The sequence below is a fragment of the Corvus kubaryi genome, unplaced genomic scaffold, assembly GCF_017639235.1.
Source record: "Corvus kubaryi isolate FWS band 111438036 unplaced genomic scaffold, C.kubaryi_AGA036_p1.0 split1-37296, whole genome shotgun sequence".
NCBI classification, from domain to species: Eukaryota; Metazoa; Chordata; class Aves; order Passeriformes; family Corvidae; genus Corvus; species Corvus kubaryi.
Window position 1 is genome coordinate 7,149,070 of NW_024582075.1, and position 16,181 is coordinate 7,165,250.

Sequence of the window (16,181 nt, forward strand, 5' to 3'; positions counted from 1 at the left end):
CTCCCCACCCCGACACACAAGCCTACTCCTCCATTCCCCCAAAAGCAGTGGCAGCCACCTCCGGGCACACTCTTGGCTGAAGCTGGGAGCAGGGAGTATGTATCTGACCTGGGATCTGAACCTGGGAAACTCTGGTTAGTATGCTTCATTGTCTCCGGATCAGTGCGCTCACCCTTCTGCTCCTTTGCTTACAATGTCTAATATGCCTAATTTGAATTAAATTATTTTAATTAAATCATTCCACTGTTTCTCACAGTGCAAGACAGTTCTGAGAGCTGTAACTGGTAGTGTTATAAATCAGTGTTATAACTGGTAGTGTTATAAATCAGGTGTCCCTCCTTGATTGGGCCAAAGTTAGTGAGCCAGAGATGACTGTGGATTCTGGCACAGGCAGAGCAAAAAGTGTATGTGAAAAGAGTGTCGGCACATAAACTGGAACTGAGAAATACAGCAGTTACTTTTATAAACATCAGAAGCATTTCTGCTGGTATTTTTCTCTCAGCATTGTGCCACAAGTGATGGGTTCACTGTTTGCAGGGAAGGCAAAAGGCTGAGAAGGGGGTTTGGGGTTTCTGGATGAAAATAAAGTTCATCTTAGTTTATCTCTGATTTGAGCAGTCCTGTCATTTGCCAGTCAGAGTGTAATGAATGCTTGGCTGCATCACCAGACAGAGTTTTGTATAGGTAACTCCTCAACAGCTGATGACTCTGCACTGTGGTACTGAGGCTTGTATTTATTTTATTTTCTGCAGACATCCATTCTTTCTCACATTCTTTCTATTAAAATCCAAAAATTTGTCTCCCCCAAAATGCAGAGAAGAAAGTAAACTCAAAACCCTGAAAAATTTCTTATGCAGGAGGAGTGTTTTAAAACGGAGGTGCCTGTGCTCTAAAATGTGATTATTGATTAATTAAATTCTGTTGCCTACCTGGAAACGACAAATATGGCACTTCTTTGAGACCACTTTAAGATCTGGCTGGTAGAACCAGCACCCCCGATAGCTCTGCAGTATAGGACTATCTGCTTGCTCTATGATGTGTCTCATTCCTGCTGACTTTTGATTTTTAGAACTGATAGTAAAATATAAAATATATATTGGTTAAAAAATTAACAGATTATTTCTGGGTCACTTTCAGTGTTGACCTGTATGATAGGCTGCATTTTTTTAAGTTAATGCGGTTTAGAAATCATTTTAAGTTTCCCAACGTGAAAGAAAGAAGTGAGGTACTGGATTCGCAAACAACAGCTTTATTGGTTTATGACAAGCAATCCATCTTTTTGCATTAGTGTAGCATTCTACCCCAGATAATTTTTCATAATTGGTAATTTGTGAGTCATGTATGTTATCTATTCTTTTATGGGTCTCTAAATAGTGACTGATGTCAAAGGTCATCAAACATTCATAAAGGAAATTATTTTTATTTTACTTTTTCAGTTTTGATCAGTGTTCTGAAGAACTTTATGAACATTTCAGGGAAAAGTAAAAGCAAAATAGTAATAGCCATTTTTCTGGAAGGAACTTCATGCAAATACTGTTACAACAATTCAAAGAAGAAATTAATTTTAGGACATATATGAATTACTATAGCAGGGTAAAAATGTTTAGTTAAGTCAGTTATGATTTATCTAATAATGGTTGGGTTTTAAAAGCTGGAAGTGCTTGTATTGCATATACATGTAGCAAAATTAAGAGTGATATTTGCATGTGACTGAATCATTTTGAATTTTTCCCTATCAGAACTATTTTTGCAGTAATCCACAAGCCATTGTTTTACTTTCATCATGAAACTAGGAGTGTTTATAGACATCTGCTATCCCCACTGTTTGGAACTATTTAATATGGGCTACAGGCTAAGAAAATCAAACAAGGGGAAAAAATATCTTTGCATCTAAAATAATAGAAAGCACCAAAATGGTGTTACATGTTGATGCATTAGTTTGTCACAGGCAAGTTATTATAATAAAAGGATTGGGGCATATCATTTAAAATTTTATTATCATAATGAGAAATCTAGTAGGAACTTCACCCTTTACTACTATTTCTCCAGCTACCCATGAACATTACTACGAACTGCGCACAGACTTTCTGATTAAAAATTGGGAGAACAGAATAAAATATGAATAAATTCAATTAGTGGCAAAGGCAACTTGAACTAATTTATGGACAACTATAGGAGGCATTAAGTATTTTAAAATGAGTTAAATATTAATTTCACAGTAAAGTTGTTATGAATATCCTGCCACAGCTTGTGTGGTTCTCTCTTCAAGAGTCATTTAAATGTACTCTAAAGGGTTTAATTATAATGAAAAATTTTCTATTAAAAAATTATTCAGGATTATCTTCATAAATAAAATAGAATTGAGCTTATTTAATTGTGATGTAATTATATTATATTTAGAATAATGTATGTGTAGTATTACAGTAATGTAAACTCCTTTTTTTCCCCAATTTCTAAAAATAAGATTAGGAATAGCTGATAGGTTTTGGTCAGATCATTCCTGAAATTTCATCTTAAAATCATGAATAATTGGAAATTTTGCATAATAGTTTGAATCTGAAATCAGTAACAGTATCAATAGGATCTTGTCTTTAAGCGATATTTTAGTTGCTTAAGAATAAAGCAAAAGATATGCATCGTTGCTGAACACTCTTTATTTTGTTCTATGGCATACATCAGTACCATTGGCTCTTCTTTGAGGTTATTTTTTATTTATTTTTAAGCTTATGTTTTGGTTTATTTCTTTGGAATAGTGTTTTTAGACAAGCTAATGAATCCTAATTATTTCAGAAAAGTGGTTTAACCTAGATTATCTGTTCATCTTAGACAGTAAACTAAGGCACTTATTCAGCTCATCAGATAATTGCCTTTGAATGTCAGAATTATTTGAGTCAAATAAAAATTTATGTGGATATTTACTCCCTAAAAGGAATTCAGAATTTGGACAAATGGACAGAAAACAAAGTCTCATTTTAAAATTCATGCTTTCATGGCATGCCAGGGATTCTAAAATTTATGTAATTGTACTTGTGACAGGGTGCTGTCTTTTCGTCGCTATAGATATGAAAAATACAGCCTTTAAATACAGAACTGCTGAATTATATATCTGAAAGGAAAAATATTCTCAATTATCACTCTATTATATAATACAAATTGCATTTAGTAATATTTATCTTTTTGTTTTCTATTTTTATACTACTTTTGAAACTGTTCCCCCCCCCCAAAAAAAAAAAAAAAGTGGAAAAGAAAAAAGGATGTCAGAATTTTTTTGAAAGGCAGAATGTATTAGTTTTTAATTGCACTGCTTGCTTGAGTCTTAGCTGAAGGTAAATTCAAGAGAACACTGCTGCTACTGCTGTTACCATTTTGTTTTGGATGTATACTGCAGTGGTGTGTACAGGGTGGTGGGCACACCTTTGTGCCTAAAAGTTAACAAACAGAGCCTATGCTTTTAAATTCATATCTTTAAATTCATTCAAATCAGTGGGAATATCCTCAAGAGTAAACCTCCACATATGCATAGGTATTTGCCATATCTGACCTGACTGGGGAAGAGAGAAATGTGTAAAAGACGCAGGGAAGAAAAAGCATGCTTTTAGATTAAAGCACGTGCCCAAGCATTTTACATTATCTCAAAAGTATTGGCTATGCTGTTGTTTTTAGGCAAGTAATTCTCAGTACAGCTGCACTGTATTGAATGAAGCATTGTGTATACAAGAGGTATAGGATAGATATATATTTAATAGGGTACAAATACTTCCTGTCTGGCACTTACTGTATTTGTAAGACCAAACATTAATGTAATCTTCAAATGTGATCTTTTCATAGTTGTGGCCAAGTTTATTTGTCAATAAAAATATGCCTGATATATGTGTATCAGAAGAGCATACAGCTTATTTACTGTTTGTTGATTAAAAAACAAAGTTAGCCTTTTTTTAATGGCACTGCAACTGATTTAAATAAAGAAACCCAGAAAAATACAGACACCATTGTAAGATTTAGGTTTAAATTGGGTTAACTGAAAATCTTTGTTATTATGGGTTTTTTAAAGTTTGGTAAAACATATGTTCTTTAGCCTGAAATTAAGAGGTATTTGGTTTAGTGGTAATGCTAGTTCTGTTCTATTTCCTCATAAAAATTGGATCCTTTTTCCTAAGCTTCCCAGCATGTCATTCTCTGCTCAAGCCTGTAGGTAGCACCTTTGCATCACACAAAAATCATGGCCTTTCCTGAGAGACAGTTACTGTTTAGGTGGGGAAGTCTTTACTTGTGCAGACCTCTAAATGTAGCTAGTACTATTTGCATAATTTCTAGACTTTGATGACTATATATGATCTTAAAACGGCAGATCACTCTCATGAAGTACCTCAGAGATACAATGTTCTCTCATAATTATTTGTTTTAATGTACTGTCCATCAGGTATTAATAAATGAACATAATTCTGCATTTCTATTTCACATTTTCTTCTCTATTCTGCAAATGACATGACACTAGTGGTCTCTATTATATGCTGAGTAAGGTAAACTCTATGAATCTAACTAAACTCTGTTCATCTGTCTCCCTGTGGGCTTGATCCATCACTTACAACAGTCAGCAACTAAGCTTAGAGGTGCTGGCTACTGATTCGATGGTCAGGGAGTTTGATCAAAACCACTGCACTGCAGGATCAGGCTACCCCACGAGAATACTGACCTTGCTGTCAGTGCTGGGGAAGTGACTCGTCACCAATACTGCGATTACTTGCTTCTTCAGCTTCAATATGCAGTATCAAAAAAATGTAACATAGGCATTATTTTTAAATGTGAGGCTGTTCTGCAAAAAATCTTTGGAGCTTAACATTTTTTTTTTTCCCCCTCAAATATATGCTTCATAATATATCACTGCTTCCATTTCTAGAACCCAGTGATAGCATATCATCTCTTAAAATGACAGCTTGTTTTCCTTTGGAGTTGTTCTTATGTCATATAATGCAGAATGTCTCTAGGTTTATTATTTTTCTCCTAAGAGGTCATAACAAAGAAGGTCTGGTTATCTATCACCCTTACCCATGATCACAGTGTGCTAAATAAAACTACTGACATTTATTCGATTCTACTAAGATTGTGCTTAATTTTAGTGAAAGTCAGCAAATAGGGTTTAAAAAGAAAAAAATCATACAAAGCTCTTATTAAGGCAGTAGTTAATGATTTTATCTGTGTGCTGGACTAGGATATTTGAGAAGGGAACGCTGAATGTCTGAGAGAGCCTCCAATGAGCAAGATGGTTTTTAATTGTATTGTCTGAATGCTTGGTTGTGTATTAGAAGAAGCAAAGTGTGATGCAGGTGGGAGGGAACTAACCTTTGACACACTGTAGGAGCAGAAAAACATCAGGACTATCAGCATGGGAGTTTGTAGCTTTTCCATTTCTCACTAGAATAGAAGGCATTTTTGTTGTGGATGAGAGAAGCACAGATTGAATTCCCACATGCACTGAGCCACTCTTTGTCTAAGTTGGGTTTTGTTTTGTTTTGTAAAATGCAAACCTTTTCATCTTTCAAATTGTTACAGAAACCCAAGCAAGCATTAACAAAAAACCTGAGAGGGAAGAGGTTTTTTTTGTTGTTTTGCCTGGGCAAATGCTGAATGGTTAACAAGAAAAGCTGACTTGTTTCTGAAGGCCCTGCTTCAATCTGTCATGTCAGTGGCCAGGTTAGAAGGCACTTGTTGTCCACAGCAAATACTCACATTGTAACTCATAAGGCAAGGGAGTATTTTCCCAGGTTGGGGCACCCAAGGGAAACAGGACACCCAGGGTGAGGACCCCACAATGACTGACTATAGTCAAAGCAAAGCATATGCACAGGCAGGAGAAGATATTAGCATGAGGAAAGGAGGCTACTTTATCTAATACACATTAAAAAAAATCTTGGTTAGTAGCAGTTTTTTTTTTACTCTCCTGTTACATCCTCACAGCAGCACACGTCTCTACCTCAGGTATTTTATATGCAGATCACACACAGGTATAAATTTGTGTAGCAAGGAAAAACTAAAGGTGTACACAGGCATGGCTGATAAGTTTTTCCCCTGTATATTACTTCCTCTTTTTTTGTTCTCACTGTGTGGAAAAATAAGGCTACACTTATTTCCTACCTAAGCATATAAGAAACTGTTTAATTGCTTGTCTGAAGGATGAGCTGTAAGATACCTTTTTTAACTTTTTCATAGTTATATAACAGTAAATAGAAATCTGTTGGGTTCTGTGGCAGAAAGATTACAGAGAAATACACATATATTCCTCTACAGCAGATGCCCCTAAACTTTAAAGAGAATCTCAAGTGAGGATATAAACAATTGCCTTGTGATAAACTTACGTTAAAGCTGCTGTAGTGCAATTTTGGTCTTTTCTATTCTGTTTTCTCTTTCTGCATTTTTCAAGTGAACTGATGGATCTTTTAAGAATTATTCAGAAGATAAATACTATGTAGCTGTCATTGAGCATGTCGTATGGCAGTGCAAAACTTGAATTTCACAGCTATCAATATCTTAGGAATAGTATCTTAAGAAACATGGGCATTTTCAATGTTTGAAGTAATTTAAAGTTTACTCGGTAATCTATTTTAAGATGTTCTGTTCCATGATGACATTCTACCAATTAGATCAAACTCTTTTTCAGTAAAGGGCAGACTCAGTACATGTGTTTACCTGAAATATCCCTTCTCTTGGGGAAGAATATCTTCTATTATCAGGGAAGTCCACTGAGCAAAGAACATGCAATTTGTCACTGTCAAGATACAACATCAAATTTTCAAAGGAAAAAATGGGAATGCAATCACGAGCTCTCGTGAGGTATTGTAGTCCTTCTTTAATGTATTTTTCTTTTTGAGTTCTGACATGGGTAAACATTATTGAAGTACTATTTTAGGGGATTACGTATCGGTATTATGTTGTTGTATGATGTGAAAAACTCACAGCCAAATTCTGTTCTCATAAGGCTATTTTTGCATCAGGATTTTACCTGTGTTTGATTCTCTGCTCCCTTACACCCTTTCTTATCAAATGTTAGGTATTTTGTTGCTGAGACTAGTTTGCTGGGGCAGAGTGACAGTAGGTGAGAAAGAGTGACATGTTTTAGCAATGATGCTTTCATTCAGTTAGGTGGGTTCTAACAGGATCTTGAAGTCACTACTTCCTGGCTGTCATCAGGAAGGCTGTGGCTGGGTTTCCACCACCACATGCATTTCTGTCATATATGTTTATTGTTCCCTTAAAAAAGGGGTCCCAGAGCTGAATACATGAACTTCTGTAGCACCATGACCACTCTGCTTGATCCCTGAATGGCAGGAAGGAAGGGAGCCCTGACCCCCCAGCCAAGTCTTGGGTCAGCCCCAATACCTCTTGTGGCATTACACCGCAATTCCCAAAAGAACCCCATTGGGAGAGCCTACTCCCCAGCCAAAATTCCCAAACCCCAAAACGACTCCATTGGAATGCCAGAGGTTACCTTGGCGGGTTTGCAGCAGTGTGATGTAAGGAACCTGCCACACCTCTCCATACCTACACTTATTCCACCACTCACCATACCAAAGAGGCTTTACCGTCTTAGTCTGCTTAAAAGCAGTACAGGGGTGGCTGCTGCTAGCTGTGGCTGCCCTTCTGGTTTGTTTGGAGCCTGAACAGCTGTAACATCTGTTGGTTCTACTGCTGCGCTATCCACCTTTCCCTCTGACTATGGGTGGTGCTGTTGGGCAGTGTCCCTGGCCCCTGCAGCAGGTTTCTGAGCAGCATCCCTAGTCCCTGGGGCAGATTTTGGGGTAGCTACCCACAGCAACTTCACTCTCTCTAAATGCTAAATGGACCATATTGAATACACTTAGCAAAAATGTCAGTGAGAATACGGTATCTTTAGCATTTAGGGGAAATTTAAACCTTTCAAAAGCTGTTTTGGTAGGCCTGAAAAAGTGGGTGAATGCCCCCTGCATTCCTCCCCCCAAATAGGTACCATTATTAGTGAACCGTCAAGGACAGGATCTCAGGCTGTGGTAGTTATATACTCACATGGACACAGTCCAAAAGAGGTTTACAAGCATTGAATTACTCACCCAACTGGCCCATTCTACAAACTTGATAACAGTCACAATGGCCTTAGTTTTAGGGCCCATGTTTAGATAATGATCTGCAAATGGAAAAAACATGAACGTGATCATGTGCCAACTGAACTGGGGTAAGCTGGACCACATGGTGATGCCTCTTGAGGCTTCTATATCCAATATGCAAATGGGTTACCCAAGACCTGTTACCCTCTTTTCACCCTTTCCTCTTGAGCCGCACACTGGGTGCTAATTAATGTCTGGACTTGAAAGACAAGTGCTTACCAAGGAACCTTCCTGGAATGGAAAGAAGACCTTTTCCTCTGAATTATTGTAACTTCGGAAATTATGGGTCTTTCAAGCAAAAATGTAGAAAACAGGAATAACAGTTCTTTACTAGAATATATATGTGTGTATATATATAACACAACCGAACAAACAACATCAGAAGTTTCCAACCTGTTAACTACTATTTTCCCTCTTTGATGTAGTGACGACCATGGCCAGGGGCACCGGGGCTGATGAGCACCAGGGGTGCTCCGGTGCGAGCCCTGAGCCTCCCCAGGGTAATGGTGGCTCAGACCAGAGGGAGGAAGGGCAATTGCTCCTTTTGCAAACTCACAGGCAGTGCTCGATCTCAGCAGCACCACCAGCAGCAGGCAGAAGCTGGGGAAGGCAGGCAGATGTGATCGCAGTGCCAAGTTGCAGTGTAGCAATATCCCTGGCCAAGCACACACACTCCAATCTGCCCAATCCCCCAGTGGAAGGGAGCAAGGCGGGAAGTAAGGAAGGACCCACCCCCAGCGAAGTCTCAGGGAGAGATGAAAGAGGGACCCCCCCTGCGCCCTGCTGCCTTCACACACAAGGTTGCCCCTTGTGATTCTTAAACATTCAGTAACAATCTTCGAGCCTGGGTGACTTGGGATACCTTATCCTTATGAGTTGCCCCCAAGACACATGTGTATGTTGAAGGACACCCTTTTTATTTAAGGAAGGTTGGCAGTATTTAGGTTTGTTTCACATTCTTATTCAGTAAGTAGTCTTCTTCCCCTCTGCCTTTACCAAAAATGCACATGGTACCTTCACATTTGTTGAGGTCTCAAGCCTGAAGTCAATGCCAGGCTCCTTGTCTGTGCTGTTGGAAAGACAACAGACTCAGTGTCAGATCCTGAGCGCAATGTTGCTGAACCAAACAGATGTGCCTGGAGACTGGCTGTCACTGGTTCAGACTGTAGCTGTGCCTCTGTAGCCATTCGTTTTTGAGCAAGGCAAAATGCAGAAGTCACCAGCTGAGCACATTCTGAAAGTGCTACAGATACTACCTCAGTTTTCTTTGGTTACTTCTGTGATACTTCTGATACTTCTTCTCAGTATTCTTGATCTGCAGTCTTGCTTAAACCTTTTGTGGGTGTGTAAGCCATCTTCATCTTTTTTGTTTCCAATAATATCTATTTTATTACTCTTCAGTAGGACCTGTGAACTGTCCATGAAGTAACTAGACTCATGTTAGCAGGCCAGAAATGTCTGAAATCTCTGGAGTAATTTCAATTACTATTTAAGAGTAGAAAATTTGCTTCATAAGACATGTAGCTGTGAACATTTGGAGATACGCTTTCATGTCCTACTTTTGATATGATGAGTTATTTTCCTTGCGTGTGAGTGTCTGTGTGTGTTAAGTAAGTACAAGTGATGAAATGGCATCATGCTTTCTCTCATAACAAAAAAGCTGGAAAGAAAAAGAGGACTGGTTTGGGGAAAAAAAGAACAGGAAAGGAAAAAGAAAGACTTTGTTGCCTTATGCTAGATGGTTTCAGGCCAAGTTGTTTTCACACATAGATTATATAATTTTTTAAAATAAGAATCACATGCAGTAATCCCTATCTGCTTCCTACCAGAATTTAAAGTCACAATAACGTCTACCTCAGCAGCCAGTGTGGTTGGTAAAAGACACACTCTATTTACACAAGTTTACCGATTAGGTAAAAAAAAATCTTGATTGTAACTTCAAGCAGAGGCTATTAGTATAGACTTTGTCAAAAGCAGCTTCAAAATCAAGAAAGGAACTGTACCTTTTGGTTATTTTTCATAAAAGAAGCATTAACATCTTTATGCTGCCCTGTTATTCACTGGAAAGCTAAGCCATCAAGTGAATCTGAGCCTGTTTATATCACAACTACTTTAAATTTTATATTTTTTTTCCTTTCTTCTCCATCTGAACATTTAAAAAGATCTTTCCTTTCCAAATTTAAGCAATGCAAGAATTTAATCAATCCTAAGTGGCAACCATTTCTCACAGTGTGGTGTATGGCTGTGTGTTTAATTAGCTGAAATAGATTATTCCCTGATGTGTGGCATAGTGTTTGTGGTAACTTTCAGTGTGCATAGTTTTGTTTATTTTCACATACTGAGGCAAGTTCTCAGTATGTCTTCAAATTATCTCCTTGCGGGTGTTTTTTCCTGAGCTAATCCTGACAGACTCTCCCTGCCAGATATGCCCATCTTCAAGAGCAGGAGAACACTACACATGCACGAACCTCTGTGCTTGGGGCTGTATGCAAATTTAATGCCCAGCTCATGTCTGTTTCTCTTACATGGATGACAGACATTTTAACAATAATTTTTGCATTTCCCCACGGAAATCCCATTGTTTTACTGTATGTATATGAGCACATATGTGCATTTACTGTCTGTATGTGTTTGAATAAGATACTGGCAACACCTATACTTGTAAATAAATATGTGTTAGCCCTTTCTGTGTATTTGTATATAGTTGAAATGAGTGAGAAGTCTTGTACCAAGAATGCAGTTGTCAAACAGCTCTTTATCAGAGATGTAGCTAGATCCCAGAGAGACTTATCAGATACTAAAAAACATATAGGGTGGAAAATGTGATAAACAAGAAATTGACACTGAAAATAATTCTACAGCATCTGGGGTTTCACGCGAAAAGCAAGTGCATAGAAAATAAGCGTTTGGTTTCTGATGTTTGAAGCAAATACAGTCAGAGTAAATGATATTCCAGTAACTGCATATAGAGCTTTCTCCAGATATGTCACAATTTTCATGACTGAAATGAATTCTCTCTGCTTCCACAAGTTTTGGAAGAGCTGGGAGTAGCTGAAGAGCTGATAGCTTTTTTCTGCTTTTTAAGGGCAGTAACCCTAGTGTGGGTACTTGGACTTGCTATGTAAGCACTGAAATAAAAACTGCCTTGGCTGGCAGGAGTGCAGCAGAGTGTAATAGCATTCCCTCCCTTCTTCCACTGTGTGTGCTTTTGTGTGTGCAGACATGCCTCTTTCTGAAAGGAGTTACCCAAGGAGGAGATTGTTCCAAATGGGACAGGGGAGATGTACATTTTCCCCAGTCTGCAAAACCAACTTTCAGTTATACTGGTTTATATGTTTAAAGTTGGGTTGTACAAAAGTCACTCTTCAGAAGAACTTTGAAACAGAAATTCCAGAAATATGGATAGAGGTTTTAAAGATATTTTAATACAGGGAATTCATACAGACAGTAAATACTATTTTACTATTTTTTTTTTGACAGGAATTCTCTTTCTTTGGATATCATAGTCTACCAGTATGCTGAAGTTGTGTTTCAATAACTCTTTTCTTCTTCTCTACTAATAATCATTCACAGTGCACTGGGAGGCTTAAAAAGCCATCATTATAAGCCAACTATTTTTTACTTTAGTGCACTATGAGAAAACTCATTCTGCTCCCTTTTTTTCTGCTTGAGATGAGAATAACAATTTCATGTTAGTGGTGTGCAGAAGAAAAACAACAGAAAACACCCACCTACTTAAGTATTCAAAGACTGACATCACAGTTCAAGTTCTGTAACACTAAAAGTGATATATTCAAGTATAAAAGTACACCATAGAAGTAATTGAAACAATTGTCTTTCTATTAATAGAACCAAAATTGCTGTTTGTATGGAGAAATAAAACTAAACCTATGTGTAGATGCAAAAAAAAAAAAAAAAAAAGTGTATATATATATACACGTACATACATACATACATATAAAATAAAGAATTTATTTTTCTTTACTTTCTGACACTATCTGCTCTGGAATTGTATTGAGGAAAATTAAAGAGAGTATCCCATAATTGAGGTATATTCAATATAAGGTATTATACCTCAGCAAGTTAAATGTTATTTCACAAATAATGAACACTATGTAATAGTATTGAATAGTATTTGTTAAAGTGACAGGAATGAATGAAGTGTTATAATTATCTGGTGAGGTTTTGACACTGCCATTATTTTTGTAACTTCATGGGTTGATCAGTTTTAGAACATAAGGAGTACATACAGCTTTTCAAAACATCTGTTTCTTCAGCATGTTTTTATATTTACTGGTGTTACTTCTCTTTTTTGTTTCATGAGATGCCCTCCTTTGTTTCAGGTTGTATTTCTTCTGTTACTTACTTGTGAGGGACTGATTAATGTTAGAGTGAAAATGTCTCAACATTGGATTTTATTCTGAACTGTTGTTCAAAAATCTGTTGTTTAACATTAAATGGAAAAGTACTAGAAAATCTGCACATGCCTTGGCAGCGACAGCACGTGCACATGTGCACAGCAAGCACCCGTGACTGGTGCAGCAGGGAGGAGGGTGAAGAGGGGCTCTGTCTCTAGGCAGGTGACTCCCTTGAGGAGTGCAGAGGATCTCTATCTCTAGGAGGATTTCTCCAGGCAGCCTCCTGGGGTGGCAAAAGTCCCTGAAACCTTTGTCACTGGGAGGACTTTTCCAGGCTTCCCCCCCTGACGGCGGAGAGAACTCCTTCCTGCTGCTAGGGAGAGCTTCTCCAGACGATCCAATGATTTTCTTGGACAGTCAGACTGTGGCAGGTGCTGTGCAGTATGTAAGAAATGGAGTGCATCACCCTGGCCCTGGGCCTTTACATTTCTTGCCCACTCCTCACCATCCCTCCTTGCCCAGTCTTTGCTGTCACGATGCTGCCCTTGTCTTTGGCCCTTGCCTCTTGCCCCTGCTCGTCCATCTCTAGCTGGTGTCATCATCCCTGCTTACTGCCCTGCGGCCCCGCTGCCTGCCGCTGTTTGGCCTGCTACCATCCTGCCCCTGCCCACTGTGCTGCCCACCACTGCTGCCCTGCCACTTTTCCTGCTGCTGCTGCACCTCATCGCCCACTGTCCTGCCTAAACTGTGCGTCACTCCCTGAGCGTCTTGCTGCTCGTCAAATTGTTCCTTCATTTCCTTTTGCCTTTTCTATCTCCATTAATAAGGCCAGTTTCCTTCTGTAAATCAATAAACTACCCACAGGTGTAATATCGACCTCACTTATGTCCAATTTCACCCCTGGAATCTTAGGAATCCCCCCTGGTCCTTACTCTGAAATGGGACATTATCTTTTATAGTGCTCTATAACAACTTGCTACAGCACTAGTCCTCATACTGTAATTTGTAGTCATTTTACATAATGAGTACTTTCCAGATACAAATCCACATTAGACAGCATGTATTTAGAGGTTTGATGATAAAGATGTGTGGTAGTGTGGAAGAAAATGCGGCAACTTAAAATGGCCTAGTATTAGAAGCAGTGCTTTCAGATGCACTGAGGTGTAGCCATGTCTTGTGTGATCTGAAGGTGAGGTGAGACTCATGACACAGTGTCTCATGAAGTTTTCATGTGAGTTTCCAAATTTAATCACCAGTTAGTTAACTGTAGAAGCAGCATCAAAACAAAACTCCCATGACTTCTTAATGTGGCTTTATGCATTCCAAAATGATGCAGGAAAAAAAGAATACCCTAATAAAGCAAAAGGAGCCCTGTCTGTAGAATGGAGAGTTGGTTTACTTTCAATGAGTAAATGTTATGTATTATTATTACCTAGGCAAAACAAGTACAAAATAGTAGACAGATCTGATACTTTGTCTCATTTCTTAACTGTGCAGAGATGTAAATAATAATTGAGGCACTGAGGAATGAAACCTCATCCCATTGCTGAATAATATATGTGGCCCACAGGACCTATGTAAAAGGGGTGTAAATGGAATTAAAAAATGTGTGTAGGACAGATTACTGTGCCATGTTATCACACAGTTGTATCTGAGTGTGTACACAAATTATTTGTGCACTTAATGTATGATTATCTCTTTATTTGGAGTTTGTACATTCGTCTTTCAGTTTGGTATGTGTTATTCTTGGTGCTATGACATGTTTATTTCAGTTATGGTGATTTCCACATCACCAGTATTTAGAAAAAAAAGAACTGTGAACTAAGACACCAATATGTCTTTACTGGTAAAATTACCCTAAGGGTTTTCAATGACCCAAGAAGACATTTCGTGCTTTTAAGATGTGAAGAGAGACTGTAAGAAGGGATTCTTGACAGTTTTTTGCTTTTGGATGAACCATACAGCCTTTAATGAAGACAACAGCTTTTGTGGGTATCTCAGATCTCTGTAGAGACTTTTTCCAGTAACTAATTTCCTGTTCTGGTTATACAACAAAATTCCTTTTTTCTGCTTGATATTTATCATTGGTTATTTGAGAAGTGCTATCTACAGTTAAGATCTGTCTGTAATTTCATCAGTTGCTTTTGACTTCTGTCACTCATAGAATTCTGAGGTTGAAACTTCATTTAGTTGCATTCAATGTAGTCATGTGATTAATTTGTTTCTAACACAAAAATTGTGCCCTTATCCTAAAATATTTGAGACACTATATTCCTGTATGTTGAAATTTATCAGGACTTCCAAAAAAGGGCCAATCAAATGTTGGTGTTTTGCCTCTTGGTTTCTGCTTGTGCACATATGGAAACTTGCACCAGAGGAGGTTTACATTGGATATTAGAAAAATATCTTCAAGAAAAGGGTTCTCAAACACTGTAACAGGTTGCCCAGGGCAGCGATGGAGTCACCATCCCTGGAAGTATGTAAAAGACATGTAGATATGGCACCTAGGTACATGGTTTTGTGGTGGACTTGGCCACGCCGGGTTAATGGTTAGATATGATGATCTTAAAGGTGACTTAAATGATTCAGTGATGTTACATTGGCCTGCCTATGTGTTGTGAAAGACATGTGAAATGTATTTGGTGGTTTTAGCCTGGATGGATACAAGGTGCCCACCAAAGATGCTCCATCACTGCCCACCACAGCTGGACAGGGGAGAGAAAATACAACAAAAGGCTTAAGGGTCAACGTCATTCAGCAGTTACAGTCACAGGCAAAAGAGATTCAACTAGGGTCTAAAATTAGGTGAATTTATTGACAATCAAAATGGAGTAGGCTAATGAGAAGTAAAAGCAAATCTTAAAACACCTTCCCCCTGCCCCTTCTCTTCTCCATGGGCTCAAATGGGCTCCACTCCCAAATTCCTCCTCTAGTGCTGCCCTGGGATGGGAATGGGAACTGCGGTCATTTCATAACATGTTGTTTCTGCCACTGCTTTCTCCTTAGGCAGAAGACTCCTCACACTTTTTTCCTGCTCCAGCATGGGGCCCCTTCTACAGCAGACAGCCCTCCACAAATTTCTCTAATGTTAGTGTATGGGGTTCGCATGGCCAGATTTTGGTAGTGGGCAGGCTGCAGAGGTGGCTTCTGTGAAAAGCTGCTGGAAGCTATGGACCCACAGAGAGAGGAGTTTGTGCTGAAGGAGGTTTCGTGGTAGGACTTCTGACCCTGTGAAGGACTCATGCTGGAGCAGGCCGTGCCTGAAGGACTCTACTCTGTGGAAGAATGACTCACGTTGAAGCAGTTTGTAAAGAGCTGGTACCCATGGGAAGGACTCTCACTGGAGAAGTTTGTGGAGGACTGTCTCCTGTGGGAGGGACCCCATGGTGGAGCAGGGCGAGGACTCTTCTCCGGGAGCAGTGGCAGAAGCTGAGATGAACCAGCTGCAACCGCCATTCCTCATCTTCCTACACTGCTAGAGGGGAGGAGGTAGAGCTTGGGAAGGAGGGAGGAGTGGGAAAAAGTGTTTTTAAGATTTATTCTACTTCTCATTATCCTACTCTGATTTTGTTAGAAATAAATTACGTTAAAATCCCCAATCTGAGTCTATTTTGCCTGTGATGATACTTGGTGAGTAATCTCTCCCAGACCTTGTCTCAACCCGTGAACCCTTATTTTGTCTCCCCTG

General features: G+C 38.8%; 1 protein-coding gene across 10 annotated transcripts in view; it reads left to right on the top strand.

Annotated features, from left to right (window-relative positions):
- Nucleotides 1-16,181, top strand: part of MCTP1 (multiple C2 and transmembrane domain containing 1) — a 235,914-nt gene that overhangs the window by 141,283 nt on the left and 78,450 nt on the right. The window contains exon 16 of one of the 10 annotated variants that reach the window (XM_042012783.1): nucleotides 11,616-16,092. The exons of the other annotated variants lie outside the window; for them this stretch is intronic. Coding sequence (XP_041868717.1) covers nucleotides 11,616-11,657 — 42 coding nt within the window. The 3' untranslated portion in view covers nucleotides 11,658-16,092. Of the gene's footprint in view, nucleotides 1-11,615; nucleotides 16,093-16,181 lie in introns of those variants that run through there. 10 annotated transcript variants of the gene reach the window in all.